The sequence below is a fragment of the Rosa chinensis genome, chromosome 7 (genome assembly GCF_002994745.2).
Source record: "Rosa chinensis cultivar Old Blush chromosome 7, RchiOBHm-V2, whole genome shotgun sequence".
Classification (NCBI taxonomy): domain Eukaryota; kingdom Viridiplantae; phylum Streptophyta; class Magnoliopsida; order Rosales; family Rosaceae; genus Rosa; species Rosa chinensis.
This window is the reverse complement of record NC_037094.1, coordinates 28,989,281-29,016,516: the sequence shown is the minus strand read 5'-3', so window position 1 is coordinate 29,016,516 and position 27,236 is coordinate 28,989,281. Positions and strand designations below refer to the sequence as shown.

The window sequence follows — 27,236 nt, the reverse complement described above, 5'->3', positions numbered from 1 at the left end:
ACGTATGAATTTTTAGTTTCATCTGAATCAATTTGGTCAGCCAAATCACTGATTGAATATATTATTAGCAACTAGATTTCAAATACACATGTATAGAACCAAAAAACCCAGGCCAAATAATAACAATACTATCTGCATACCAAATCATTGATCGTCTTAGTCCTTAAAACAAGCGTCATGCTGCAGTCAATGTTACTGGTCTTGCTCTGGTTTACAATCTTCCATAATATCATTCTGCCACTCACACTTCCAGAAGCGCTCAACTTCAAAATTCCGGAGTTAAGATCACGGATCAAAGTATTACGACCCTCCGGTAGGCTGTTGGATCTCACATCCATGCCGAAACTCAACGTCGCCGTCGTTAACAATTTGACTTCCCCCTTCCCCAATCTTGAAGCCCCAACTCTGCTCCCACCATACAAGAAGCTCACCGTGCTCGGCTCGAACAGGTAGTAGCCGAAGTTGGGGTTCTTTACAGTCATCTGCGCAGATAGAGTTGTATTAAACGAAGGCGGCCAAAATGAGTACTTGAGACTCTTCATCTTTACGGATCTCAGTTTGACCTCAGGAGTTTTGACCCGAAGAACAAACAATGCGACAACCAACAAGACTGCGATGCAGACGACCAGAATCCCAAAGAAAATAAACAAGAAGGACTTGTCGGTTCTTTCTCTGCGTAGGGCTTTGAACATGGAATTCTCTTCGTTTCTTTCATTGCGTAGTTTGCCGGGGGTTGAGACCCAGACCTGGCTTTCTTCATCTTCCATTCTTGTTATTGTGTTTCGATCGAGAATCGAGAAGGTTGCAATAAGTGCGGGAAGGTTAAAGATTGTGTATCTAGGGTTTTAATTACGATAGGTTGGTTGAAAGCTTTGGGGAATACAGTAGGTCAGTTATATATGGTCTAATTTCAAGATTGTGAAGAAGGAGAGATTCGAACGGTGGTAGAAGAGAGACTACTCTAGCTTGCTTCCTGAAAATGTTTCTATAAATCGGTGTTAGGGTTGTGTATTAGTGGTCTTAAATATTTAGGGTTATATAGACCTCCACTAGAACAGGAAAGTAGTCTCCAATTCTAATAAGATTAGGATTGTCAGTATTCCATAATTAATTAGGATTCTATTTCCTATTATAATTAGTTTTCATGCTTTATCCATTGAGAGCCAAGATATTAGAATTGCCAAGATTCCATAATTAATTAGGATTCAATATTCCGTAATGTTTTCTATTTTAATTAACTGATTTTTTGGTGTGATGTATCACTATGGCCCCGTTTCTCAAGGAGAAAACAGTAGAACCACGTGGCAACCTGACATGGTGTGACGTGCCTATCCTATTTTGACACATGTCTTTTTCTTAAAATAACTTGGAATCCCACGCCATAGTCTCTTCCTCCATGGCTCCATACGACTCTTCCTTAATACAATTGAAAGTCTAATTATCCCAATTCGTTGGGCCAAAAATATTATCCTACTTCCAATCGATCATCCAAATAAACAACATGTCTTGAATAAGGTTGGTAGACATGAAATCTTGATCAAGGATGCAAAACCTGAAGGTGTCTATCCAGATTCATCCATGATAGGAGAAATTAATAAAGATAAATTTGAGAAGCTTTGTCCAACTTCAACTGCGATTGGTTGGGTTTTCATTAATAAGTTTCACTTCCTGATTCCAAAATTCATGAATTAAATCAATCAATAGGATTATAAATTTCAATTTCCAAGAACCCAAATTGAATTTGTGATATTCAATTACTTACTGGAGGCTTTGGAGGACGAGCTCGATCTCCTGATGACAAACAATGGCTTATCAAAGCAGTTGCAACTGCTGTGCCTGCATATCCTATGTCGCTGTTTCTTCTGCCTGCTACTTTATGTAGAGAAATCAATTCTGAAATTGCCAATTTTTGGTGGGGGCAAACTGAAAAAGGGAACAAACTTCATTGGCAATCATGACAGAATCTCTGTAAAAGTAAGGCTATTGGCGGAATGGGTTTCCGTGACTTGGAGTCTTTCAATATTGCTCTTCTAGCAAAGCAATGTTGGAGGACAATCAAAAATCTGAGCTCTCTTTGGGCAAGAATTCTAAAGGCTCGATATTTTGACAATACTACATTTATGGAAGCCAGGATTGGTGGATGAGCCTCTTGGGTTTGGAGAAGTTTCCTAGCATGTAGAGATACTATTTCCTAGAATGCTATGTGGCAAGTTTTCAATGGAAGAAGTGTTGATGTTTGGAAAGATCGATGGGTTCCTAACATTTTGGGTGGAGTTATCAAACCAACAGACATTTCTAACCGCTTCACCGCCTTAAGCGTCAATGAAGTCATTGATGAAGAGTCCAAAAGCTGGAAAATTGATCACATTGAGCCTTTCCTCACCTCTTCTGACATTGCTGCAATAAAGGCTATTCCCATCGGTGATTTGAGTAAGAATGATAAACTCATATGGCCTTTGGAGAAAAATGGAGTCTACACTGCTAGATCGGGTTATCACTGTATCTTTTCCAAAATTCCACCAAAATGTTCAATCAATGCCTCTTCTTCTCATACTATGAACTCAAGAATCTGGAAACTTATTTGGGGAGCTAAGGTAGTTCCGAAAGTCAATAATTTTATTTGGAGAGCAATCACTGGATCCCTTCCTACCCATTGGAAAATTTACAAGAAGAAGATTGTCTCATCTCCCCTTTGTGGCATATGTGGTACAAAACCTGAAACAATTGAGCATTGTCTTCTTCTTTGTCCCTGGACTGAACGAGTTTGGTTTGGTTGGAACATTTACAAGAAGAAGATTGTCTCATCTCCCCTTTGTGGCATATGTGGTACAAAACCTGAAACAATTGAGCATTGTCTTCTTCTTTGTCCCTGGACTAAACGAGTTTGGTTTGGTGGCCCTCTTGGCTACAGGCCTCAGAAAAACCTTATATCCCGACTCAATTCATGCCTTTTGGAGTGTGTTAACACAGGAGGTAAATACTCAGATGATCCCAGCCTTTTTCTTACTTCTATATTCTATCATCTCTGGGAAATTTGGAAGACAAGATGCTCTATAATCTATGATCACCACCCACCCAATCCGGAAACTACCATTTTCCATATTTAGTATGGATTATCTGAACTTGAAAGTGCTTTGAATTCCAGACTGATTGACAACCCAACTGCTTCTGATAGTCCCCACATTGATTCATGCATAGGTTCTCCACTTCTCCCCATCCACCCTTTTGTAAAGATTAATTTGATGGAGCATGGGACCATGATAGTCACCAAGTAGGTATGGGAGTGATTATTAGAAATAGCAATGGCAATTCAATTAAAGGCCTTTGTAGATATGGCATCCACAACTCTGCCATTGAAGCTGAGTTGTGGCATCCACAATTCAATTGCAGGCCTTCTCAAAAAAAAAACTCTGCCATTGAAGCTGAAGCTAGCTGCTATTTTGGGTCTTCGACTTACCTCCAGTCTTCAAATCAGACATGTCCACCTTGAAGGGGATTGCAAGGATCTCTTCTCAGCAATTGATAATCCTGACCTCAACCCTTGCTGGAAACTCTCTCCCTTTTTAGATGAGTAGCAACAAATCAAGACACTTTTTGAAAACATTACTTGGAAGTGGATCCCAAGAAAAGCTAACCGTGTAGCGGATGCCGTGGCTAAGCTAGCCAAATCAAGGTTGTGCTCCTTGGATTGGGTTGATAGGCCCCCAACCTCCATTGTCTCTGTTCTAAGAATTGATGGCCTCCCTAGACCACCTACTCCCTTTAATTCTTAAGTTTCTACCAAGTGTTCACTTTTTATTTTACTAGTTTTCCTTTGTCATTTGTATTTCCAGTTTGTTCTTTGACTAGCCCCTGGGCTTTAATGAAATTCCTCATTTGAACAAAAAAAAAAAGGCGGCCGATTTCACGGCGACTCCTCCGACAACTGCATTGGAGGGAATGCTTGGCAACTTCCAATTTCAGAATTGATGGATCTTTTGAAAAGTTACTCAAAGATACAACAAAATTAGACTTATTATCCAAAGAATTGTTCCACTCGCAAGAAGTATAATTGATGAATATGCAAGAGAAATTGACTGCTTTTATTTAACATCGATCTTTCCAAAATTTAGTGTTTGATTAAATGATAAAAAAAACCACAAAGGGATATCCGACGTCGATTTCGAGAAGCAACCCCTCAGCTGCTTTCTAAACCGGGTTTTATGATCGCATGCGGAACAGCTCTGAGTTTAATGAAAGTTTTTACATACCAATAACGACGTTATTGCAGCCTTTTGTCCTCTCCATCAAACGACCTCAAACTTGCTCTTCTCCAGTTCTCCTCACTTTGAACCCTCCGAGCTCTCCCTATCTTTCTTCTATGCTGTTCTTCCCTTGATCAGAATCCCTTGGTTGTTTCTGTGTTCTTCAATTCAAACCCTTATTTTCTTCAGTTAATAACCTGTGAAGTGTGACTTTGTGAATCCAATTTCCCTTATTAACTCCCCTTTATCAATTCATCTTCTTCTTTCTTGCGCAATTTTCCATCACTGTTGGAGGTTTTGTTTTGTGGGTTTCTCAGATAAGGCTACACATATTTCTTAAGGGAAATTCGTCCAAACAATGTTTGAACTTTTCCAGACTATTAATTTTCGTACCTAAACTTTGAAAAATGTCACAATGGTACCTGAAGTTTTGGCCCCGACCCAATTTCCATACCTGAAAACAGTAAAATCGTCTACGGTGTTAAATATTGAAGGATATTTTCATCATTTTACTATTCATCTTCTCTGAAATCGACGGGCCACCACTCGATCGTCTCCATCCTCTTCTTCTCCTCCACTGAAACCATCACCAACACCTCTCTTAGCTATCAATGTTTTTCCTCCACCAACTCGATTCCTTTCCAACCATGTGAATACATTAATCTTTGGAAAGAACTACCAGAGCTACGAGACCACGATGGTGAAGCGGTGACTCAGCACACCGGCGTTGTAGATTTCCGAGAGGCTTATGAAGGGTTGGTCTGGTTCTTAGCCTTGATTGCTGCTTTGCTCTTCTTCCCCCATTATGGTTGTCTCACTGGTTCTGGAGAGAACCCATTAACCGACTGCGAGGTGGGTCTAATTCCGACGAGGTGGGTGCGAATATTCCTGCCAATTTGATTGAAATTTTGTAATAGAATATGGAATCTTATCGTCATGAATAGAGAAGAAGATGTTCAGAACTTCATATTGCTCCTAGGCAGCGCCCAAATTCCCTCCACCGCTCAACTTCAGTTTACCACCGGAACCGCCGCGCCTTCCTTTGAACTTGGGCACTTCCTCATCATCATGCTCATCCTCCAATTCCATAACCTCGTCTTCCTCCTCTGGCTCAACCACCATCCTTTCCATACTCTTTCCCCAATCCTCATCCCCGGAATCATCATCATCATCATCATTACTGTCTTCCTAGTCCTCCTCCGCCACCGGAGCCTCGGGAGTGGGCAAAGGACCTCGCTGCAAGCGCTTAAAGGTCTGGACTGTCTGTTGAAGCAATTCGATTTTCTCGATGGCCAAATCCAAAGTCTCTTCGTCACCATCGTACTGAAGTAAATGCTTGCCACTCTCCTTATTGAACAACTTGACAGAGCCTTCGTACCAGACCTTATCACTCGCCCATTACACCTTAATCCTCTTGCCGACGACCTCTTGGCCGTACAACAATTTCTTGGGATTGAGATTGGGCTTGGATTGGAGAGGCGAAGGCATGGTGGAGCTAGGGCTGGAACCCGGGCTGGGATTAGATTTAGGGACGGGAGTTGGAGAAGAAGGAAGTGATTTGGCGCTGTGGGTTGATCAATGGGGACGCGCCGTCGATAGATAAGAGAGGTGTTGGTGATGGTTTCGGTGGAGGAGAAGAAGAGGATGGAGACGAGTGGTGGCCCGTCGATTTTAGAGAAGATGAATAGTAAAATGACGAAAATATCTTTCAATATTTAACATCGTAGACGATTTTACTGTTTCCAAGTATGGAAATTGGGTCGGGGCCAAAACTTCAGGTACCATTGTGACATTTTTCAAAGTTTAGGTACAAAAATTAATAGTCTGGAAAAGTTCAGACACTGTTTGGATGAATTTCCCATTTCTTAATTTCTTAATTTCCCAATTTTTCTTGTTTCACGTTTGTTTTTAAAACAATTTCTTGACTTCTTAGTTCTTAGTTTGAGTCTGCTCTTGATTGTATGATTGTTATAATTTTGATAACTCCATTTCAATTCTTCAATTTGGGTTTTGCGATGAGACTATCTATTGTTGTTTTGGGGTCTAGTCGGGTTGCTCATGTTTCTGCCATTGGTGAGGAGTCCAATGAGGAATTATTGGTTTTGGAAAGAAGAAAAGCAGGTCTAATATCGTCAAAGTAAAGCTACCAGTGAAAAGAACAGAAAAGTGATATAATCCATAGAAGTTTTGATATTGGATTGAACAGAAAGAAATTGATCTTCCTTTTTTTTCTTTTTCTTTTTTTCTGGCAAAAGCAAACGAAAGATTTCCTAATGGATCTGCAAATTGTTAAATATTTTGTCCAAAGTCAATTGAAAAACACTATATCCATTTCGGTCATTGTACTATGTTAAAATAATTTTGCGTGAAATCTATCAAACACCTTACACTACTTTTTGTTAAAATATAATTTTTTATAATACGGTTAATCAAACACTTAGTTGAGTTTTTTCAAAGCTGATTATTTTCATAGCTAAGCTTTTTTCTAATTGAGTTTTCTAACTCCACAAGTAGAATAATAAAACAACACATAATTTTAGACCACTAGTTGTGGCATTCCTCCTCCTCCATTTATATCAAAAGAAACTCTATCCAAATCCAATGAACAAAATAAAACAAGCTGAAGCCGGTACTCCAATGGAGGACAAGGAGCAGCATAATCATCCTAAGAAAAAACCCAAGACAACCACGCCGGAGTAGAATCGCGCTTTTTCGTCAAATGATGCTGCTGTTGATTTGCCGTCAGAGCCAAACATGGACGAGTCTGGCCATTGATCATCGAACCGAGATATCATTATTCATACCATTCCCGAAAAAAATCCAAGATTCACAGATAAACGACTATTTTGTCAAGATGAATTTGTTTGTAGAAAGGTATGGCGTTTCATGTACACTGAATGAGATAGAGCGAACCATCACACTTTCAGAAACCAACTCGCATAATGGCTACTTTGTAATGACCTCTTACACTAACTACTTCCACCAAAATCAAGGAACAAAGTTGCAAGAAGCTTGGCCTATGGTGGAATCTTCCTTAGAACTGATTGGCATTTCATGCACTCTGAATATGGCCTAGTGTTCCTAAATGTAATGATAAGTTACTAATGTGATAAAAAAAAATATCACGATAGAATGGTTATCATAAAGAAACATCAAGCCTTCAGACCTATAGATAAAACATGATTTTTTCTAAATTAATACCTTCAGGTACCCGCAATTTCTTGAATCGATCTGAATACCCAAGTCGCTTGCTTTAGCTGCCATAAGATATTGTAGGCGCTTATGAACCTGTCCCATTGCCATAAGAGAGAATTACAATCATATTCAGGGTGGCAAGAAGTTATTTCTCTCCTCCTTAGCAAAGGCAGCGGGTGCAAACTCGTAGCTGTCGTTGGTTGTCTAAAGCTGCTCGATGGCTGGTTGATATAATCGCAAGAAACCTCTTCTTAATTGTTGAAGGGTGATTAATGGTGGGTAATAACTTGCCTGATGTTCATTCATAACAAGATATTTTTGTCAGTGCCCTCAGTATCATACATCCTGCTAAAAGAGTGCTTCTATTCATACATCCACATTTAGTATATAAACCTCCCTAAATTTTTGTAAAAATTTATATTCCATTTTGCCCTTGTATAAAACTGAAATATAAAAAGCACCACAACCTGCTCGACTCTCTATCTTCTTCTCCTCTCTCTGTCTCTCATTGTTCCTCCTTACTTTTTCTCGATCTCTTTGTTTCTTCTCTCTCTCTCATTCTGTCTCTATTGTGATTGATGGGAACTTGGGAAGGTAGTAGTTAATTAACTATGGCAAGTGCTGTCTCTCATTGTTCCTCCTTACTTTTTCTCGATCTCTTTGTTTCTTCTCTCTCTCTCATTCTGTCTCTATTGTGATTGATGGGAACTTGGGAAGGTAGTAGTTAATTAACTATGGCAAGTGTTTCCAAGATTTGCAGACTTGAATAATGTATAGTATTGCAATTGTTAAAACAACATACCAGAATATGGTATAAAACCTAGCTAATAAACTAGATGACGATAGAAATATCAAATCAAAACACAAGTTAAATGACAGCATAGAATTAAATCAAGCAAGGTTACAAATCAACATTTATGGCAGAACTTGAAATCTTATATTCGCAGAACTAAGACCAAAATCCTATCCTTGAAATCTCCACACCCACCAAAATTAATTAGCCAAATAACCCATCAACCAAAAAGAGAGAGCGAGGAAGAAGAAGGAACACTACGGGCTTGGTTCCAGTTTTTTCCTTTTCTCTTTTTTTGTTTTTTTTTTTTTTTTAATCTTCTGTTCTCTGCGGGGACAAAATGGGGCAAAAAGTTTACAAAAATTTAGAGAGGTCCATATACCAAATGTGGAGGTATGAATAGAAGCACTCCTGCTAAAAATGCAAGAATGTCATTACTTAAAAAATGATGACTTCCCCAGCGCTTCAGGGAACACAGGCAATTGTTTGTCTCGCTTTTGAAATAGAAATTGGGATAAAAAAAGAGGGAGAGTAACTCAAGGAACAGAAAGAGTGGCTTTGATACAGCTGTGGGTCAAAATGATACTACATTTAACAATTACAACTAGTTAAAATTGCTAAGAGTAAACAGATATTTGATTTAACTGCAGATACTGTGTCGTAACTCATAAGTAAAAATATTGTATACCACAGCTTGATGTTGCGAGAGAATGTTTAACTTTGTCGCTTCTTTGCAATGGATTGCTCCACAAGATACCTATATCAGAAAGCTCAGTCAAACAGTGGAATACTCATAAATATTTGAACTATAAAAAACAATCCAAGGATCACCAAAGAAAAAGTTAAGCAAGGCCATATTGTTTGAGAGGGACATATAATATACAAAGCAACAAACATTTAGATGCACAGCAGTCTTGTTGTGTAGTGACGTGAAATCGATAAATTTACAGCCAGTGTCATAAAAGATGTGTAAAGGAACCAAACCCAGCAATCAACCAATTTAACAACTCATATGTTTCTAGTGCTTTCACATAAAAGTATTTAATAGCCCAAGCGCCACATACACTCACAATGCAGAATCAAATGAGTCTGAGAGCCCAATTGCCAATCACATTCCTGGCTCTATATGGCCAGTGCAAAACCCTCTCATGGATACACAGAAAATTGAATATTTATTCGCAGGTCTCACAGAAATTCCAAGCATATAGCATTGTAGTTCAAGAGCTCAGGTACGATATGAAATGCAAATAGTAATGCAAATTAAGACATCTTCCAGTACAACACCCCAGATAATGAGAGATTGATGACCGGTGTAGTTAAGAAAGGAATATGATGCGATTACAATACAGCTAATCGCATGAAGAAACAAGTCATTTGATTGAAATCATTTAGTAAGGAAATGATTACATACTTGCCAGTGTAGAAACCTGTGGAATACCATGCATTCAGTACCACACTGATATCTGTCTCTGAGCCAGTAGTTTCAGCCATTTCTGATTCATCTTTCTCTGTATTTTTATTTGGAGAGGAGGGGGGGGAATAGATGATAGAATCAGACAGAATACTCTTATCACTTAATTCAAAACAATATCAATTTATATCGCCAACACAAACCATGCTTCAGGCAAGGAAAGTAAGGGACCAAAACATGACATGAAACAAGTTGTCTAGTGATAAGATGAGAGCAATGAACAATATATCTGTGTCCTTGATTTTAGATCATGATCAATCAGTAAAGCTAAAGCCTTTGGATATATAGTTATGTGTGTGTTAACAGCAGAAAGTAAAAAAAACATTAGCAACATGATTACACTATACAAGGGAAGTAAAAACAGATTTAACAAAGAACATGTGTCAAATTGTGCTGATCAATTAAAGAACACATGTGCCATAAAGATGTGCCTAGTTCAGTAGGAATTCTTACCTTCACTTTTACTAGAATCAACAGTAATATTTGTTTTCATGGATGATAATGCTCTTTCTGCAGTCCCAAATGCTGTCTTGACAATTTTTCTATCTTCAAGAGATAATGGTTTCCCATTACTTGTTGCCAAACAAGCTTCCGTACAAGTTATACCAGCACATGTCGAATCCAATGGACAAGCAGGAAATGCAGTGCATGCAGTCATCAAGCACGGACACATGTACGGGCAACATGAACCCACAACAGCTGGATCAGAAGGTTGGCTAGCAGGGACTGCATTTTGTTCGTAACTAGAAACAGTACCCCACTGTACACCAGAACCTGAACCTGAACCTTCGCCAGAATACTGGTAATTCCCACCACCAAATTGATGAAGTTTCTCTAGAATCTTCTGTCTTTTCTCCTCAATCTCATAATACTGGTTGAGTAAATTTGTATAATCTTCTCCACCTTCTGAATATGAATAGTTGTTTTGCATGTCCTGAGCATCTTGTGAATAGGGGTCAGGTACATATGAATCTAAACAATGATTTTCTTTAGCTTCTGAAAGATTACTGGTCTCTCCCATTTCCATAGTAGTCTTCTCATCTTTTGTCGGGTCATCTGCATCCCCTTGTATTCTTAAAGCACAAGAAGAGGTAGCAAAATTAGTATGTTATATATTCAAAGATATACAAGCAATACAGCATCATAACCTTTAATAACTATTATTTAACACTTTAAGGTTTCATGCCTTGTTAGAAATGATTTTTAGCCAATTTCAGCCATTCATTGCCGGTGGACGCTGTCGTATATATTAACTATCTATAATTATTTTTCAGTATGCTTTAGTCTTTGAATGACATGCTGGAAGAGCTCAGTTTGAGCCTTCTTTTGTTAATCAAAGTCCTTTATGCCTACAGCTAATAGAAGAGCAAATTAAATTTGCTCCGTATGGCTGCTATCCCATCTAGGGTATTTTAGTGAAAGGTTATTATAAATCTTACTAGAACTGCTTTAGAGACATAACCCCAACAAAAGTAAAAGTATTAACAGCTGTAATCAGTCGCATTCGCATACATAAAACCACCAAGAGAAAACACAACATAAAGACGAATAATAGCAAATACTCTGTCCAAACAACAGGATGTGACCACATTCTTGCAACATTACTTATAAATAATTATAAAAATAAATCACCCCAGGATTTTAAAGGAATGAGGAAAGTAAGCCTTGAGAAACAATTAACCACAGCAGTTCCTCATCTAAATTTGGCACCTTAAATGCTTAGACCTACATGGCTTCACCTTCAACCTTTACCTAGCTTCCGTATTTTTTTTTGCGCAGTTCAGATTGTTCAAGATAAGATAAGGCGGTCTTTAACTTCTGACGATATAGATGTAGGAAACATATTAGCAATTCACGGATGGACTCAAAACGATGGGAGTAGAGGTGAAAGGAGGTTTTGCTAGCTCTCAGGCTCGGGTTAAGTAGATATTTATTCTTTCTATGCTTCATGACTCCTACGCTACAATGAAAACTTCAGAAGCACGGGTTCTTCATTTAGAAAGAAAGCATCCCATTCACCTTACTGATTCAACCTAAGATATATGTTGGGACTTGGATCATCTACTATAATTCAAGTTGCTAGGATCTGCTTGGATTTAAGTCTGGGACTGCCACTCATTACTCCATCACCAAATGGTTAGAAATAAAACAATTGCGAAACTCAACTTTTGTAAACACGTAGCAAATCAGTCTCCCTTCTTCTCTCTCTTCTCCATAACAAATAGTCCTGCTGATCTGCAAAAGATCATCTTTCCTTCTCTAACAACAGGTCATCTTCAAATTGATGACACTGAGAGCCAATATTTTGATCATTCAGTTAGTATAGGAGCCATTTTTTATTTTTGGTGTTGTTAGTTTTCAATTTTGTCTGGGCTTTAATCAGAGGAAAGGATAAAGGTGATCAGGGTTCCATTGTCAGCAAAGAAGAACAGCCAGTCAAGACCGATAGGACGACGAGATTCACAAACAACCACTGCATTATTATTATTTTTTTTTTAACAAATTACTATCAGAAGATCCAGATCCGAACAAAATAATTTTGGAGGTTACTTATAACAAATATGGATCGAAAATGTGTAGTCTAAAGCAACTGCTGAACTTGCTGTGCCAGGTTTATATCCATATCAGACATCTTCAAGAAGTAGATAGTGTGGAGTAGTTGAAGAAGGAGAGGGGAGATCTTATCTGTTGCTTCATGTAGATTTTAAGCTTTTCTACAACTTTTCAATATATAACCGTGTTGGATCCTTTTGTGATGACGTGGCAGTTCTAGGTGAAAACCCAAGCAAATCCTAGCAACTAAATTTATAGCAGAGGATCCAAGTCCTATTTGTTGCATGAGGTTGGCTCTTGGTGAGAAAAGTTAGCCCGATGAACCCGATCCCACATGACCCGTAAGCACCTCTACATTCTAGGCTTCTATGATTGAACCTGTAAGGTCCGAAGTTCCAATCACACACTAGTTTTATCAGTGGTTTCCATCTCTTGATTACTTATACAACCTAGAAAGCACAATCTTCAATATCTGAATCAATAAATCAAGCCTACAGACACAAAAGCTCTCTGAAACACTAACAGAATCTATTAAATATTATAGAACGCCCCCAAAAGCTCAAAACCATAAGCAGCACAACTACAACACCTTTGTTTATGTTTTCGGCTCTTTTGAAAAAAGAAAAAAAGCGCCACAGAAATACCCAAAACAAAAGGTACAAGAACAAATCTATAAAGGGTCATGAAAATTCAGAAAACAATGAGGGGTCACCTTTTAGCCTCCTGGGTTTCACCAGCCTCAACAATGACTTGTTCTTCAGGACTGCTCACAAGTTTGTGTTCCTGGGTTGGACCTTGAGTGGGTTTCTTGCTATGCATTTTCTGAAAATTGAGGACAGAAACCAATCAACTAAACAGAACAGATGCTGCTCTGCTCCAAAATTGAAATAGTCGACTAGGATAACTCAATTGAAGCTTTTACCTTGTAGGTAGTCATGGCGTTGTCGAAAGCATTGATGAGAGCCGAATCGTCCCACAAGTCTCCTTCTTTCTTCCCCATTTTTCACTCTCACTCTCTCTAAAACCCTCTTGATTGCCTCCCCCTCCCTCCTTTCTAAACCCCTCTCTCCCTTTTCTTCTCTCTCTTTTATTGGCCTTTGCTTCACAGAATTAAAAGCATGGACAGAAATAACCCTAGAACATCAAACAAGCATTAGATGAAGACACGTGGCAACATCAAAATCCAATGTTCTACAATCTCTCTCTCTCTCTTCTATCCTAGTTTTCCTAGTGTTGTTTTACTCTCCTGACTCCCGACCGACCCAAAATGGTGAAAATGCACAGAAGAAATTTCATCATATATATAGAGACACGAATATATATAATGAAGAAGAGGACACTTGGATATATGACCAACCGTTTCTAACAAGTTAACACCAAGTGGTGAATCCACGCATCATGCATGCACATTTATCCATCGTAAACGAACAATTACATGCTCATCGATCACTTGCTATCTTTCAAGTTACACAACCTCATCACTTGCTACCTCTCAAGTTTCGCATATGTTTCGGGTATAGAAGGTCATAGGTTAAATCAATTGTCACCTTGATGTGGTTTATATACACGTATCGTATTTCACTGACTATGAAAACAAACAACTGTTTATATTGTATTAAATAAGTTACATTTAGCCCTCTTATTTAAAATGGGAGCTGTATTCTAGGTTTAAAGGGTGCAACTCTATTCATATCAATGAAATCAACTTTGCTGTTCATTCAACATGCATGTTCAACATGATATACCGGGTAGAATTTGCTAGCTAATTATGAGTGTTCTTGAGCTGCTTAATAGGGTTTGAAGTTGGAGAGGCCAGGACCATAAATCTTGAGGAGAAATGAGTCCATTCAACAACATTACCAACTTGAGAAGGAAACAAGAACTCAGACATTAATTCAACATCATCAATCCGACACTAGCAATTATAGATAGTAGTGTTAAGAGAGGTCATCTTCGCATAAGGTTGGAAACAACATTAACTTCACAAAAGCTGGAAACATCAACTCCTTCACATAAAGATGAATATAATATCAACTAGTCATAGGCTACCAATGTAGTTTTGGTACAGATTCAGGTATCAATCGCCTTCATTTAGCTCGGGCTATGTTGACTTTGAGCATACGTTCGCCTGTCAACTCAAACAGACAATCATCACCTGCTTCCAATTGATTGCCCTTCACAAATCCTCTCCAACTAGCACGATTGAATCTTGCATTTTTCCCACATTTGCTGACAGCACACTGAACAGTCCATGTTCTCTCACCTGAAGTCTGTAAGGTCACAGTAGAATGAGACCCTATTTCACACAAATGTTTGATGGTGAAATCCAAAGGTACTCTCTGCAAACATGAGAAAAGGTAATAGTAAACACATTATCCAGTGTATCCAACACGTTGATTTCTCTCATTTTTAAACTGGCTCTCTTGAGAGAAGCTTACCAAGAGAGATGATAAGTATTTTTCAGTCATTGTGACCCGAAAACTAGGCTTGTCCCCGAATTTGAAATTGTTAGCTCCATAAAAGTCACGTTGGTTGTCATTGTTTTGGTCTCTGCCAGCAGATGATGCAGAGGGAAAGGAGGTACCTTTTGAATTGGGTGTAGACATGCATCCACCAGCTCCTGTTTGATTCCCATGATTAATACCATGAAGCATGCATCGGTTACTGACTTGCACAAACATAACCAAATTTTAATACGTACCTCCACAAATTGGGTACCCTATTTCCATATTGCTGCAGTTGAAAATGTGTACTTGGAAATAAGAATGTTCGCCTTCATAGCTCAACACTATGAAGTAATCTTGGTCTATGGAGTAAAAGTCTGTGAATCGTTCCCATCCTTTTTGTAACCAGATTCGGCTACCACGAATCGTTTTTTTCAGTTCTACTGGCCATGATGTTCCGCAATTGGGAACCTTGAGGAATATGGAGTCTGCCATACAATTCCCATACTTCGTCACAGCTAGCTCTGGAAGTTCCTGAAATTCATATACAGCTTCCCATAATTGATACATGCATGCAATTATGTAGCATTCAGGAACATCAATGTACACAATGATCATCATTCAATGATCAAGACGAAGGGTATGCAAATCAATCAAGATGAAACATGGTGACGTTCACCTAATGATCAACATGTCTGATCGTATAGCTTAATCAAGCTGCAAACCCATAGAATGCTACTACTTGCAAATTAATAAAGACTAAACGAGAGTGCAAACAAAAGCATGTAATTGCTCCATTCTTCTAAATGAGAGAATAAAATATGTAAAGGTCTAGATGGGGCATGAGAAATGAACTAAAACCGCATTTTTTCCAGTGACTAATTAAAACTGACAATTACACTATGGCATTGGAAATAAACATATGGAAGGACCAGCTTGAGTATACCCCTATTTCTATAACATTTGCCGTATGTTCAGTATTTACAAAAGATTCCATTCAGATATATTCTAATGCGTGAAAAAATCATTCTCAAAAACAAAACAAAAAAAAGTGTGAGAAATTGATGATTATGTGAATTAGAAACTAAAATGGTGGAGTTGGAGCACTCCCCAAAACAGATGGTAAAGCAGTCAGCAATCAGAGAAATGAACAAATTACACTAACTCTCTACTTAGATTTCAAGTGTCCAGATATAAGCAAGGCATTTTCTTTTGTCAAGAGTTGGTCAAAAATGTGACAAAGAATGTTATCTAAAACTAAAAATTAAAAAGAATTAAAAATGAAACAATCTTGATTCCCTCTGATTTTACAAGTAAATGATCACTTTATACATAGTAAGTGGCTCAACGCCACCCACAAGATACTTCAGTGACAACTAGCATAACCCGAGTTGTTCATCTTTGAACTTACTAATACGTGTTCTTTTCTGAACAACCTATTAATTAATATGTGTACCATGTCAAATTCCAATTTCCAACATATACCAATAGAAGCAATAACTTTCTACAGAAACAACAGTGAAGAAGACAGCTAGCACATAAACTACTCTTAGTAAACAAAACTGAACCAGCAGTGGCCAAACAAAAGAATAAATCCGAACCATACCCATATGATGATCAGAATCTGAGAAAAATTGAGAAATGAAGCAAAAATGTACTGATCGACTTTCAACTTTTAAGGTCAGGAAGCTAAGAAATAGGACCAGATTTTCAAGCTTTAAATGGCTCATGGGAAAAAGTTAAAAGGCAGAGGTTCAAGCTCACAATTACGTACCTTCCCATCTTGGAGATCCACTGCAGTAACAATCTTCAAGCAGAAGCTTGGAGAGTCCACTGGAAAGCCATGTCCTCTTCCCTCTCTGTTCATCAGTCTGTTGCTCCGAGAAGCCATTGGGCGTGACATTGTGGCCATCTGATCTGTGTTCAAAGGTTCAACTTTTCTTTTGGAAACTGAAAGGTTCAGACTTTGAAGGATGATTTTGGCCTGGTGTAGGTGTAACAAATCTCCTCTTCTTAAAGAGAGTCATTACTCTTGTCAGTGAGTGAAATTTAAAGCTTGCAGCAAGGAGAGGATCTCTCTTGAGCAAGGTTTTTACCTGAGCAGCTTAAGCTTTCAACTAGATGAAGGCACGTGTCTATTGTTAGATCTAACGGTCTACAATTCCTCTTTTTATTTCTCTTCTCTTTTTCTTCCCAACTTTCCTTCCCTTCCCAAGTTTCCATCTTCTAACGGGAAAGCTTAGGAAGTTCAGGTGAAAACTTTTGCTCAGGACCCTTAGGGTCTAACCTGTCAAACTTTATTTAAGGGAATACCCAGACTACTAGTCAGTCTTAACCCCGAAACCCTGAGTTCTTCTTCTCAAAGAAAGATTTCACCTTTAGCTTCAGAAAGTCTCATCCCCCATTTTCCACAGCCATGAATGATGCAGATGTATACTCAATTTGGGTTACCCAATTCTTCATTTTTAAATCAACTTCACAATTTTGCAACAAAAATTGACAACAAAATGTTTACTGGTGACAAATGATGAGATGAGAGACCACTTGTTCCAACTCTTTTATCATTTGACACTAGGGTTGGAGATGCCCTTAGGTGCTAACTTCTTCCCTAAATGGAAGGAAAAACATCAGGTGTCATGCTACATCTGATTCATTTATATGTGATTCCTTTTGAGGGTGATATTTGTCAAAACTTGTCCAGATTGCTTGAGGAATGTCAGTTGCATTCGTCAATTCGTCAAAGAAAAACTTGAAAGGGGCAGTCTAGATTGTTTCTTCTTTATATAGTTTGGCATATACCTGGTATTTGAAAAAGAAAATGTTCATACTTTGCAGGTTCGGGTATCAGTCTCAAGGCATGGACTTAGCCCCATATGCCACCTCTTTACTCAATTAATTCAGGTGTGCTTATCAAGGAACAACTTCAATTAAGTCCTACGTACTTTCTTTTAGTTCTGAGGATAAGCACAGCCTTTTGCTTTAGTTGTATAGAGTGCTTTGCTTTCTAACAGCCTGAATCATGGTGCTGAATGCAGGAGAGGATGGGCATTGGCACGTGCCGTGATGACATTGAGACCCCAAGGCAGTGGTTGTGTGCCACCAGAACGAGCGATACAAAAATACAGTTGATGACTATTGTCCAAAGTACTCGTTTTGCTTTTCTACTATTTACATTGGAATATTGGATGGCCTAAAATACCTTAGTTTGCTACACTCTCTCCTTGGCCGTTTCTCTCCCTTCTCTCATTGCTTCTCTACATTGAAACTCCTCTTAAGAATCTTTTCCAAGAGGTAGTTTTCAATCTTTTCGTTTGAATTGTTTATGATTACCAAGGTTATTCTTCTAATTTTTTCCTCATATAATTTCTTATTATTTGACTAGTTAGGCACTTGTGAAACTATGAATAAAGATGCTCAATCAGCTCAAGTTTTAATCCTTGAGTAGAGAATGATTGAGATGCTTTTTTTAGTTACGTTCTTCTGTGTATAAAGTTGAAGGTTGTGCAAGAATCAAAAGCTGATACATTGAAGTCAGCTAGCGATCAGCTTCGGATTTCAAAAAGGATTTTACGGGTGATAAAAATTTAGGACAAGAATTATTTCGATCTGGTCTCTCAAGGGGAAAAAGATTCTATGATCTTTTGTTCTTGTTTCTTTTTTTTTTTTAGTCAAAAGATTTTATGTTCTTGAAGTACATAATTTGGGAGGCTAGGATCTGTTTCATCTTACAAAACAATCGAGGGTGATAAATGATTAATGATTCACTGCATTTTATTTTTTATTCGAAATGAGATGCCAGCCCAATTGACGGAGAATAGTGTTGCCTGCTTCTTTCTGGGGCGAGATATACTCTACTTAACAAATTGTACTGATATTTCTGGTTGAAAAACGGGGTAAATTGTTCATGCTGATGTCATGACACACACAATCATGCTTCACACACAATCATGAATCAAAAGAAGAGACCATGACATGTTTTGAAAAACTTCTCTCCAACTGTCGAGAGAGGAAAAGATGTCTCACATTAGTGACCTTTGGAAGTAAGAACTCTCATACAGGTACAGCATCTGACTTGAGGGTTTATGGTGACATGGTGTTAGTGATATGACAATTTTCTACCGGGAAAGAGTAAGATATCACTTGTTAGTAGTAAATGAAACTTTGTTTGTAACAAGGCATCAAATATAGTGACATTAAATAAAATGAAGTCACATCTCATTCCTTTTACACAAAGCTCTTTCTATGTTATACTCAAATCTTACCAATCTTAATCTTTTCTAACTGATGCCAATGAGGCAAAATAGAAATTAGAAAAAATTCAGAGAGCAAATCGTAATACAGCAGCTCAAAAAGCCTACTAAAACATTTTGTTTGTTTCTTGTCTGAATGGCTATCCAATCTTCCAGAATCATATATCGATGGTTTTTATAATATCAGACAACAATAACCCAAATGAGACACCAACAGTAAAAAAAATCAGGAACACGACGGATACATCCAGTAAATGTCAGGACAGACTTGGTAAAGAAGAAATCTACATCAAACTACCAAACTTTGAAGCTAATATGATGCTTCTATGGCACTAATACGATCATTAAGATATAAGAGGTGCTAGAGAAAGAACTGTTGCGAAATTGGCTTTAAACCAAGTCTACTACAAAGTAACTAGAGTTCAATTTACAATTGTTGTCAACAACTGACTCCATCTGTACAGTATACACCTGAAAACTGAACCATTTTGAGACAGCTCCGATTTCTTAAGAATTCAGCTCTTGCCTAAATATATCCACAAAAAGAATCCATCTAATAGACGGTGAACTTACAAAATTAGATCTTGGCGTAGTGCATACTTGTGCTGTTTAAGGACCAGTGGAACTTTGGTCAGGAGTTGCACGGTAAGAATGTAGTCTGTGGAATTCAAAAAAACATAATTAACTTGCACATAAAAAAAGCACCAACAGCTTGCAATGAAAGATAGTAGGATCTAAGAAATTACCTGACTATAAAAGCTGAGCAATAAGGAATAGTGCTGAAAGATGAACTAATTCCATGTTTGTGACAAAGAAACATTCGGGGTAGATGCCTTTAGTCCTTGTTTGCCGTGTATAGCAGATTTCAGCACATTGTACTGTTCAGTAACAGCATTATACAGAGCTTGTGTGTATGCCTCCTTAGCCTGCTACAGATAAGAGCTCGATTACTTAGAAATATCAGAAACAAATAATTGAAATGAAATGCTTCTAAACACATGCGTATCCTCAGATCAATGGCAAAGAGATGTCCTTGCAACGTTATGTAAAGTACATGAAGCAAAATAACCGAAACAATGCACATCAACTAGGAAGGTAGATTGAACCGACCTCTTCTGGACTTTCACAGGAAGCAGTGATATCAGAGAAAGAGATTTCACGTGCCACCGACAATCCAGTACCATGGAAGGCGATCATTCTCTTCTCCCCAATTTCTTTTTCTACCTGGGAAAACATTGTATCAGAAGAGGAAAAGTAGCATCACAAGAAGACCAGATCAGAGAAAACATACTTGGCGTGGAGGAGGCATGATGTTGTGACACAATAATGCCAAGGGATATATATGCCCTGGAGCAGCAGAATGTTCAGCAAGCCTTCTTAGATTGTCCAGTGCAGAAGCATCAAAAGGTGCCTGACCAATTTTTATTAGGATGAAGTCAATTGCATTATGAAGAGAGGATGTGCAGACAGGTGCACTTTTTGTGTGTATTATGTACATAAAAAGAAATTTCATGAACAAACAAGAAAGAATATCAGCAACCAAAACTATTAACAAAGTGAAGCTTGCGGACTGGGTATTTATTTTTATTCTATTATATTTTTATTTTTAAATATTCAAGTAGAATCGGCCTATCTACCTTCTTTGAAGCACATGCCTCTCCACTACCTCCCAAACATCATGTAACATATTACAAAGACCAATCACAAAAGTTCTTTTAGTTTTAGAAAATGATTATATTGTGTCACATATGCCAACATGAACTCAAAACTGTATCCTCCATCACCTAAACTGAAATTCTCAATACTTGAGTTAATGTTTTCTTCAGCACAATGTTTTCCAGGATTTCCTCAAGTTATTTCAGAAAATAATGATGGGATTGTACCTCCAAAATATGTACATTTGTACAATCTATTTAGGCTGCCTCTACAATTATTGAGGCATTATTTTATCTATGTTCAGCCAGAGAATTCCATTGATAAACAAATTATTCCTCCAAATTTTACACCTACACATAAGGTTTCCTTCAGCTGCAATTACAGCATAGAGATACAAATTTAAAACCTTATATAGTAAAAATTATAGAAGATACTTCCAAGATAAATATCATAGGGAAAAATAAACTTCTATCCAAATCAAAACTTGTATCAAAAGTCACGTAACAAAATAAAAAATAAAAAAAGAAGAATATATATATACATGGGTACACGTAAGTGTAAGTATCAATAATGAAATTGAACATATAAATAAATAATTTGTTTCCCAACTTCAAATAGATGCAAAGTTGAAAGAGCTTACTGGGAACCATTCTTCAGTTACAGGATCTGGCCGATCCCTTCCACCACTTGGTGCAATCCATATAATTTGTGACCCACCCCTGCACTCAAACATTTCCAGTTAGAAAGCTGCATTTAGAGAACAAAGGAAGATAAATTTGAACCATTTAATAACACAGTTTTAAAAGAGGTTCAAAAAATGCATAATGTATTTCAGGAACCCATAATACTGAAACAAACGGATGCATCTGAGGCAGTCAACAGATGTATTACCCAGGACCACATGTACGATAGAGGATACAGCTCTTCAACTCTCTTAACCCAACCACCATCAGATATCCGGGATACTTTTATATGCATTCTAAAAAGCGACCTTGTATTCTACATATTGATCACTGGAAACTTAAAGAAGTTGCGAACCCAATGCTAGATGGGAAGGCCATTATTATACTTTTTCTGTCACTAACACGCATAGCAGTTGCACCTGACTTCCAAAGCCCTACTGTTATATACACAGTGTACTGATACCATGATAGTACATCATTCCCTTTACCACTGATGGAAATTAAAGCAATCACCTACAGCTTGGGAAACCTCACCACCAGAAGAACCTATAGGTGACTAGGCCATTCAGCATTTTGACTTTCAATGCTGACCCTCAAGTTTCCTGTCTAGCATGAAGTGAACAAAAAGTTTTCTTCTCTCATTGATACTATCCCCATCTGATAGAATCATAATTCCTTTACTTTAATTTCCCAATATACAATGCATACTAGAATGACAGAGAAAAAGAGGGGCATAGCTTCTCTGTCATCATTTTATTACTAGCTACTTTTCACAACCATGAGATGCACTTTAATTGGCTAGTTCTGAAACTGTTTATGCTTTCTAGGGTTCACAGATAAAAGGAATACATAGCTAGGAGAAAAATAGCAGAGATACAAAAAGCTAAGATTAATGTTTGTCCAGGAAAACAAAAGCTTTTTAACCAAAGACATTGTAGGAACACCAAAAGTAAGACATTCTCAAGTCTACTTTAATCCATATACACAGAACATATAGAGGTACCTTAATAGCAAAGCCATTTCCTTCAAACTCCGTGTGTTTGCTTTTCTTTTCATTTCAGCAAGCTCAGGAACATCATTCATGTGCTTTTTTGAGTAAACACATATAAGATTCCTGGGAAATGCAATGACAATGGAGATTTCATCAGTTAACAATAAAAGCAATAGAGCTTCAAAACTAATTTGTAGCATGCTTAAAAACTTCACAAGCACCTTCCGATGCTGAAGGGCTTGCAAAGAGGATCTGTCACAACTCTATCTCCTGCTATGTAGGTCTGTACCAAGTCTAAAATTTGGTTAAATAAGCATTAATAAGCGCTCATAATAGCTGTTATTAAAAAAAAGTGCACATAATAGAAAATTTGTCATTCTAGACTTTAAAAACAAAAAAAACAAAAAAAAAACAAACAAACAAGATCATATCAATTCACCATTTTCTCAGCAAGATGTGGGTTTGTTGTTTCAAGCAACAAGGCAATGACAGCTGGATCTGCTTCAGTTTGGTGATTTGATATCAAAATAATGTTGTGACCCTGAACAGTAATCCAAACGCATGACATCAGTTGAGTTACTTCTAGTCTTCATGGGACAGTAATTAATACTTTTCAGTTGAGATAATCTCATGACTGACCATAAGAATATGAGTTAATCATCTTTACAGAATAACAAAATTCATCAAAATAATATGGCATCTGCATGTTTGCATACCACAGAAGCATCAAGGTCTTACCCCTGAATATTATCCCAAAATAAATGGTAAACATTATAATCAAACTGAATGGTCAGATTAGGTACCTGTCGAAGCTTCTGTTCCATGTCATAGAAAACAGATATATTACCAACATATGAGTTTCTGCACCAAAAATCATCAACGTTTAGGACATCTATATGCTAACAAGGGAAATGGCAATATCTTATGGCGAGACTAAAACCTATGACCTAATCACTTAACCAACCCTACCAATGCGACTCAGTCAAAGCTCTTGGGGTAAAGGAATATTTTGACCAAAATCACACGAACTACCTTCTAAAGATAGAATTTATCTATTTTACATAAAAAAAAAATATACATATATAAAAAAAGGCTTCAACTGATGTCTAACTTCGACACATCTAACGAAGTGTGTAGTGTGTGCATTCACATAAGCACAAACAGACTACGTGCATATGGAGCAACTGACAAAGATGTAAAAAGGATATAAGCTGTCAAGTCACCTGAAATCAACTAAAGGACGAATATAATTTTGTCCAAACATGTAGTAGTCAAAAGGCTCTCGCAGTGCTTTGTGATATGGTGAGAAGACAAATGGGTCCTGAAAAATGTGGCTATATCATATTCATATAGATGAAATCAAAATGATAAATCTGGTTTCCCATATCTGTGTTGCATATACATCTAAAAATGACTGCTGTATAAAAATGAACATGAGGTCCAATATTACCTCTATATCCAAGAATATGCGATCTAACGCAGCAGTCATATTTGACAGAACAATTTCATCTGCCTTGGGATTTCCACTTTGGAGAATCTGAGTCACAATAATATGTGATTAGAAACAAAATATAATGTTGATTATATATATATATAGAGAGAGAGAGAGGGAGGGAGGGAGGGAGGCACAGAAAGAGTATTTCATAAGAATTTTCTGTAAAGGATTTGTTTCTCAAGTATAATGATCTACAGCATCTAAGCCATTCATGTGACCTAAAAATTGAAACAAGTCCTTATTTGAAGACCTTATTAGTGCACTATTCTCTCTTTGTACAAACAAACTGCTGAGACTGGTGGATAGAATTATTAGCACATTAGAAGATTTTACTTCACCCTAAGTTGACAAAAAAGATGACCAATTCTGACATGAAGGGTTTAACAGAGAACCATAAACTTGTTTTGCATATAATATCCAGTACATTGAACCCTCATTAATAGGTTTGAACCCATGCATGTATATTAGGAATGTTTACTAATCCAACCATATTCAGTATGTGACAGAGTAAGAGCATTCGGAAGTATCCTGACTTAATTGACCGGTCTTGTGACTATCCAACAGAACAAGATGTTCACTAATATATTTTACGAGATTCACATGAGAATGATGGGCTACTCTTGGCTTTTGCTATTATTTTATAAACTGGACAAGTCTGTTATCACTGCTTATAACAAAGCTTAGTGTGTATATTGCAATAAAAACCAACAAGCATCCCATTTCTAGATGTGAAATGCAAAATGTCATCCCTATTAACTGCCAAAAAAAAAAAATACTGTTGTAGTTCAAACCAAATAGTAAAGTAAAATCATTAAGACAGAAATGAAATTTACATAAAAATATAAAATGGCTATAATGCGAATAACAACAAGGTTATAGTAATACGTTGTTAGATAAATTATTGTTTTCAGATCAAATTGAGCAAAAACATTTGGTCGATAAATTCAAAAATAAAGCTTCAGAAACACAACTACATAGAGTAAAGCATGAGTATAAGAATGAAGTTTACAGCATTTTTGTAATTATGATATAATTCCTCCATTCCTGAAGCAACATTTGAGGGAAGCCTTCCAGCTTCTGTTTCCATCCTGATTGCAGACAGCAGCTCTGCATATGAACATTTCAACCTAGTCAACAAAAGTAGAAAACTAACATTCCAGAAAACTTGAACAAAAGCTGCTAAATAAAGGAGAGTGCATTTCAAAGAAACCAGAATTTTTCATTCGCATACTTCATTTCACTATAATAACCAAATCATAAGTGTTTTGTGGTAGCTGTCTGACTTCATCTCTACACTCAGATACCTTCTGCATCTTCTAAACAGATTTCCCATGCAATATAACTCTTAAATGAATAATAGAACAAAACATTTACAAGAAGTATTATTCAACAATATATGCAAATAAGCTAGGAAAACAAGAAATGCGAAAGTGGAATTCATTTAGAAGTTAGAACATTCTCCTATCCTTCCTACATGAGGCCAGTAAATCATTTTCCAGGCAGGACAGTAAGTGTGATTCACTTGTTAACCATAAGTGGAGAATATGTACACATCTATATACGAAAAGACTTTTTCAAGGTACCTCCTACAATTGTTTGACCTCAAAATTAGGAGTGTTCCATAGATAAAAGTAGTGTCCATTAATAAGTACTATGTATATACGTTCACATATGCACATATGGATACCAATGTACATAATTAGTGTGGTAGTTGAACCTCAAACTTTGAACGAATTTGAGTGGCAATAAGTGAAATGAGGTCTTTGCGTCGTCCTTATGTTCTCTTTAGATAAATATTATGTTATCATAGCTTAATGACTTTCACGTCAGCACTAAGAAAAAAGAAAATAACAGCATGTATGCTAACCTATTTTGCCTGCATTCCCTATGAATCAATAACAAATCAGGTGACATATTCTCTGCTCTGACTCATTTAACATCAAATGAATATCCCCATCCAAAACCTACTGCATAAATCCTCTGCTCTCAAGAATCATTTAGCACATTAGTGAAAACTAATTATAAAAATATTGATTGTAGTCTGGCAAAATAAGTACATTTTACTCCAAATTGGCGGAATAACTCATCACAACTCCATTTGGTTATCAAGTGAAATTTGAATCTTTCATTGTTAAACAGCCGAAAGACCAAAATTCTTTTGATTAGCATGTCCAGTATTCAGCTTACTAAGGCAAATTCACCTTGACTACGTGTTTTGTTTAGCAGGAAATAGTAAGAAAAAGAGAATCCAGATTCTCAATAAGTTCATAGCCTCTTTCAGTAGAAACAAAAAGAAATTAAATGCGAACACAACCTAACCTAAATTTTCTATATGAACACTCCTCATAAGTCACTCACAAAAGGAAAGTAGCATGCAAGCAAGACTCAAGAATATCAAGAATTAAGTTAAAAGCAACGCCTCCACTAAGCTAATCAAGAATCCAATTACTCGAATCTTGCAGTCATTTTCTACACAGAAGCACACACACACAGAGAGCAAAAGCCAAAGAGCTCGAACCTTCTTCACTGGTGACATTAAGAAACGTGCGTGAATGCTTAGTCTCCCGGCGCTGCGCGCTCTCAACCGCCGACAAAGACGACTCCTCCTCCTTGTCCTTGACCATCTCCGCCATAGCTCTGACCTTCGAGGACGAGTAAAACGAGCAAGGACAGGCCGAGGAGCTCCGCCGCGGACTCGATCTCAGAGGCACCAGCCGCAGCTTAGAATTCGAAGTCGACGACGACAATGACGACGACGAAGAGAGCAATGAAGAAGAAGAAACCCTAGGCGTGAAGAATGTGGTGGACGAAAACGTAGCAGAAGAGAGGATATACATAGTCAGAAAAGGAGGGCTAGAGAGAGAGAGAAGGGAAATGACCTCGAAGGCGCTATGATCCAAGAGGGAGAAGAATGGTGTTTGGTGGGTCACGTGCTTCGCGAACGCCCAATAGGGGATGGCTGTGGCGATGGATTGGGGGAAAAGCCGAGAGGGACACCAGCGGAAGGTGTGAGGACACGTGGCGGACTGTGAAGGGGCGCGGCTGAGGAAATCAGGGCTCTTTTTATTCCTAAAGGGTGGCTATGGGCTTGTGGAGGGGTGGGTCTTGGTGTCGTATACTTTGGGCTGGATGAGTCCAAGCGATCAGGCCCAAGCAATGTCATGAAAATAGAAACAGTCCTACTTGAAAATGGCAGATAAGATTGGATGTGTGCGACTTTACTTGATTCTTTCTTTGTAAAATCAGATTTAATTTACATTATCCCCTCTTAGTTATGAGTGTGACAGCGTGTTATCTTCTAGTGCCCAACTATCAAAACTTTAAATAACTTCACCGTTGTCTCTAGCTGTGGCTCTAGCTCTTGCTTCCTTGAGTGTATTTTGGGTTTTTATATCAGGAAATGGTAAGATCATTTAAGGGTGTTTTACGGTACAATTATCGTCATATCTAGATAAGATGTA

At 37.6% G+C, this 27,236-nt stretch overlaps 4 protein-coding genes across 9 annotated transcripts; all 4 read right to left on the bottom strand.

Annotated features, from left to right (window-relative positions):
- Positions 1-128: 128 nt before the first annotated feature.
- On the bottom strand, positions 129-767 carry LOC112177746 (late embryogenesis abundant protein At1g64065). Its single transcript, XM_024316006.1, has one exon. The coding sequence runs from the start codon at positions 765-767 to the stop codon at positions 129-131; it is 639 nt and encodes a 212-aa protein (XP_024171774.1).
- A 5,984-nt stretch (positions 768-6,751) lies between these two features.
- LOC112180659 lies at positions 6,752-13,339 on the bottom strand. 6 transcript variants are annotated; one of them, XR_005804031.1, is made up of 6 exons: positions 13,179-13,332; positions 12,969-13,106; positions 10,157-10,776; positions 8,921-8,989; positions 7,446-7,730; positions 6,752-7,325 (listed from the first exon to the last, which is right to left on the bottom strand). XR_005804031.1 is itself a non-coding variant. In XM_040512034.1 (6 exons), exons 1-5 carry the CDS (start codon positions 13,254-13,256, stop codon positions 8,947-8,949), a joined length of 948 nt encoding a protein of 315 aa, XP_040367968.1. In that variant the 5' UTR covers positions 13,257-13,338; the 3' UTR covers positions 7,608-7,730; positions 8,921-8,946. The 6 variants fall into 6 exon arrangements, 3 of the variants coding, with proteins under 3 accessions (XP_040367967.1, XP_040367968.1, XP_024174990.1); XR_005804029.1 differs by having other exon boundaries at positions 6,769-7,325; positions 12,969-13,078; positions 13,179-13,339; XR_005804030.1 differs by having other exon boundaries at positions 6,777-7,008; positions 12,969-13,078; positions 13,179-13,339.
- A 768-nt stretch (positions 13,340-14,107) lies between these two features.
- On the bottom strand, positions 14,108-17,047 carry LOC112175071 (putative B3 domain-containing protein Os04g0346900). The gene is made up of 4 exons (XM_024312735.2): positions 16,475-17,047; positions 14,958-15,234; positions 14,695-14,876; positions 14,108-14,595 (listed from the first exon to the last, which is right to left on the bottom strand). The coding sequence occupies exons 1-4, from the start codon at positions 16,610-16,612 to the stop codon at positions 14,344-14,346; spliced, it is 849 nt and encodes a 282-aa protein (XP_024168503.1). The 5' UTR covers positions 16,613-17,047; the 3' UTR covers positions 14,108-14,343.
- Positions 17,048-19,247: 2,200 nt separating this feature from the next.
- Positions 19,248-26,612, bottom strand: LOC112176102 (glycerol-3-phosphate acyltransferase, chloroplastic). The gene is made up of 13 exons (XM_024313924.2): positions 26,294-26,612; positions 24,785-24,882; positions 23,731-23,817; positions 23,504-23,601; positions 23,084-23,141; positions 22,720-22,821; positions 22,502-22,563; positions 22,293-22,403; positions 21,247-21,325; positions 20,242-20,361; positions 20,061-20,174; positions 19,697-19,876; positions 19,248-19,608 (listed from the first exon to the last, which is right to left on the bottom strand). The coding sequence occupies exons 1-12, from the start codon at positions 26,610-26,612 to the stop codon at positions 19,742-19,744; spliced, it is 1,383 nt and encodes a 460-aa protein (XP_024169692.1). The 3' UTR covers positions 19,248-19,608; positions 19,697-19,741.
- Between the last annotated feature and the right edge of the window lie 624 nt (positions 26,613-27,236).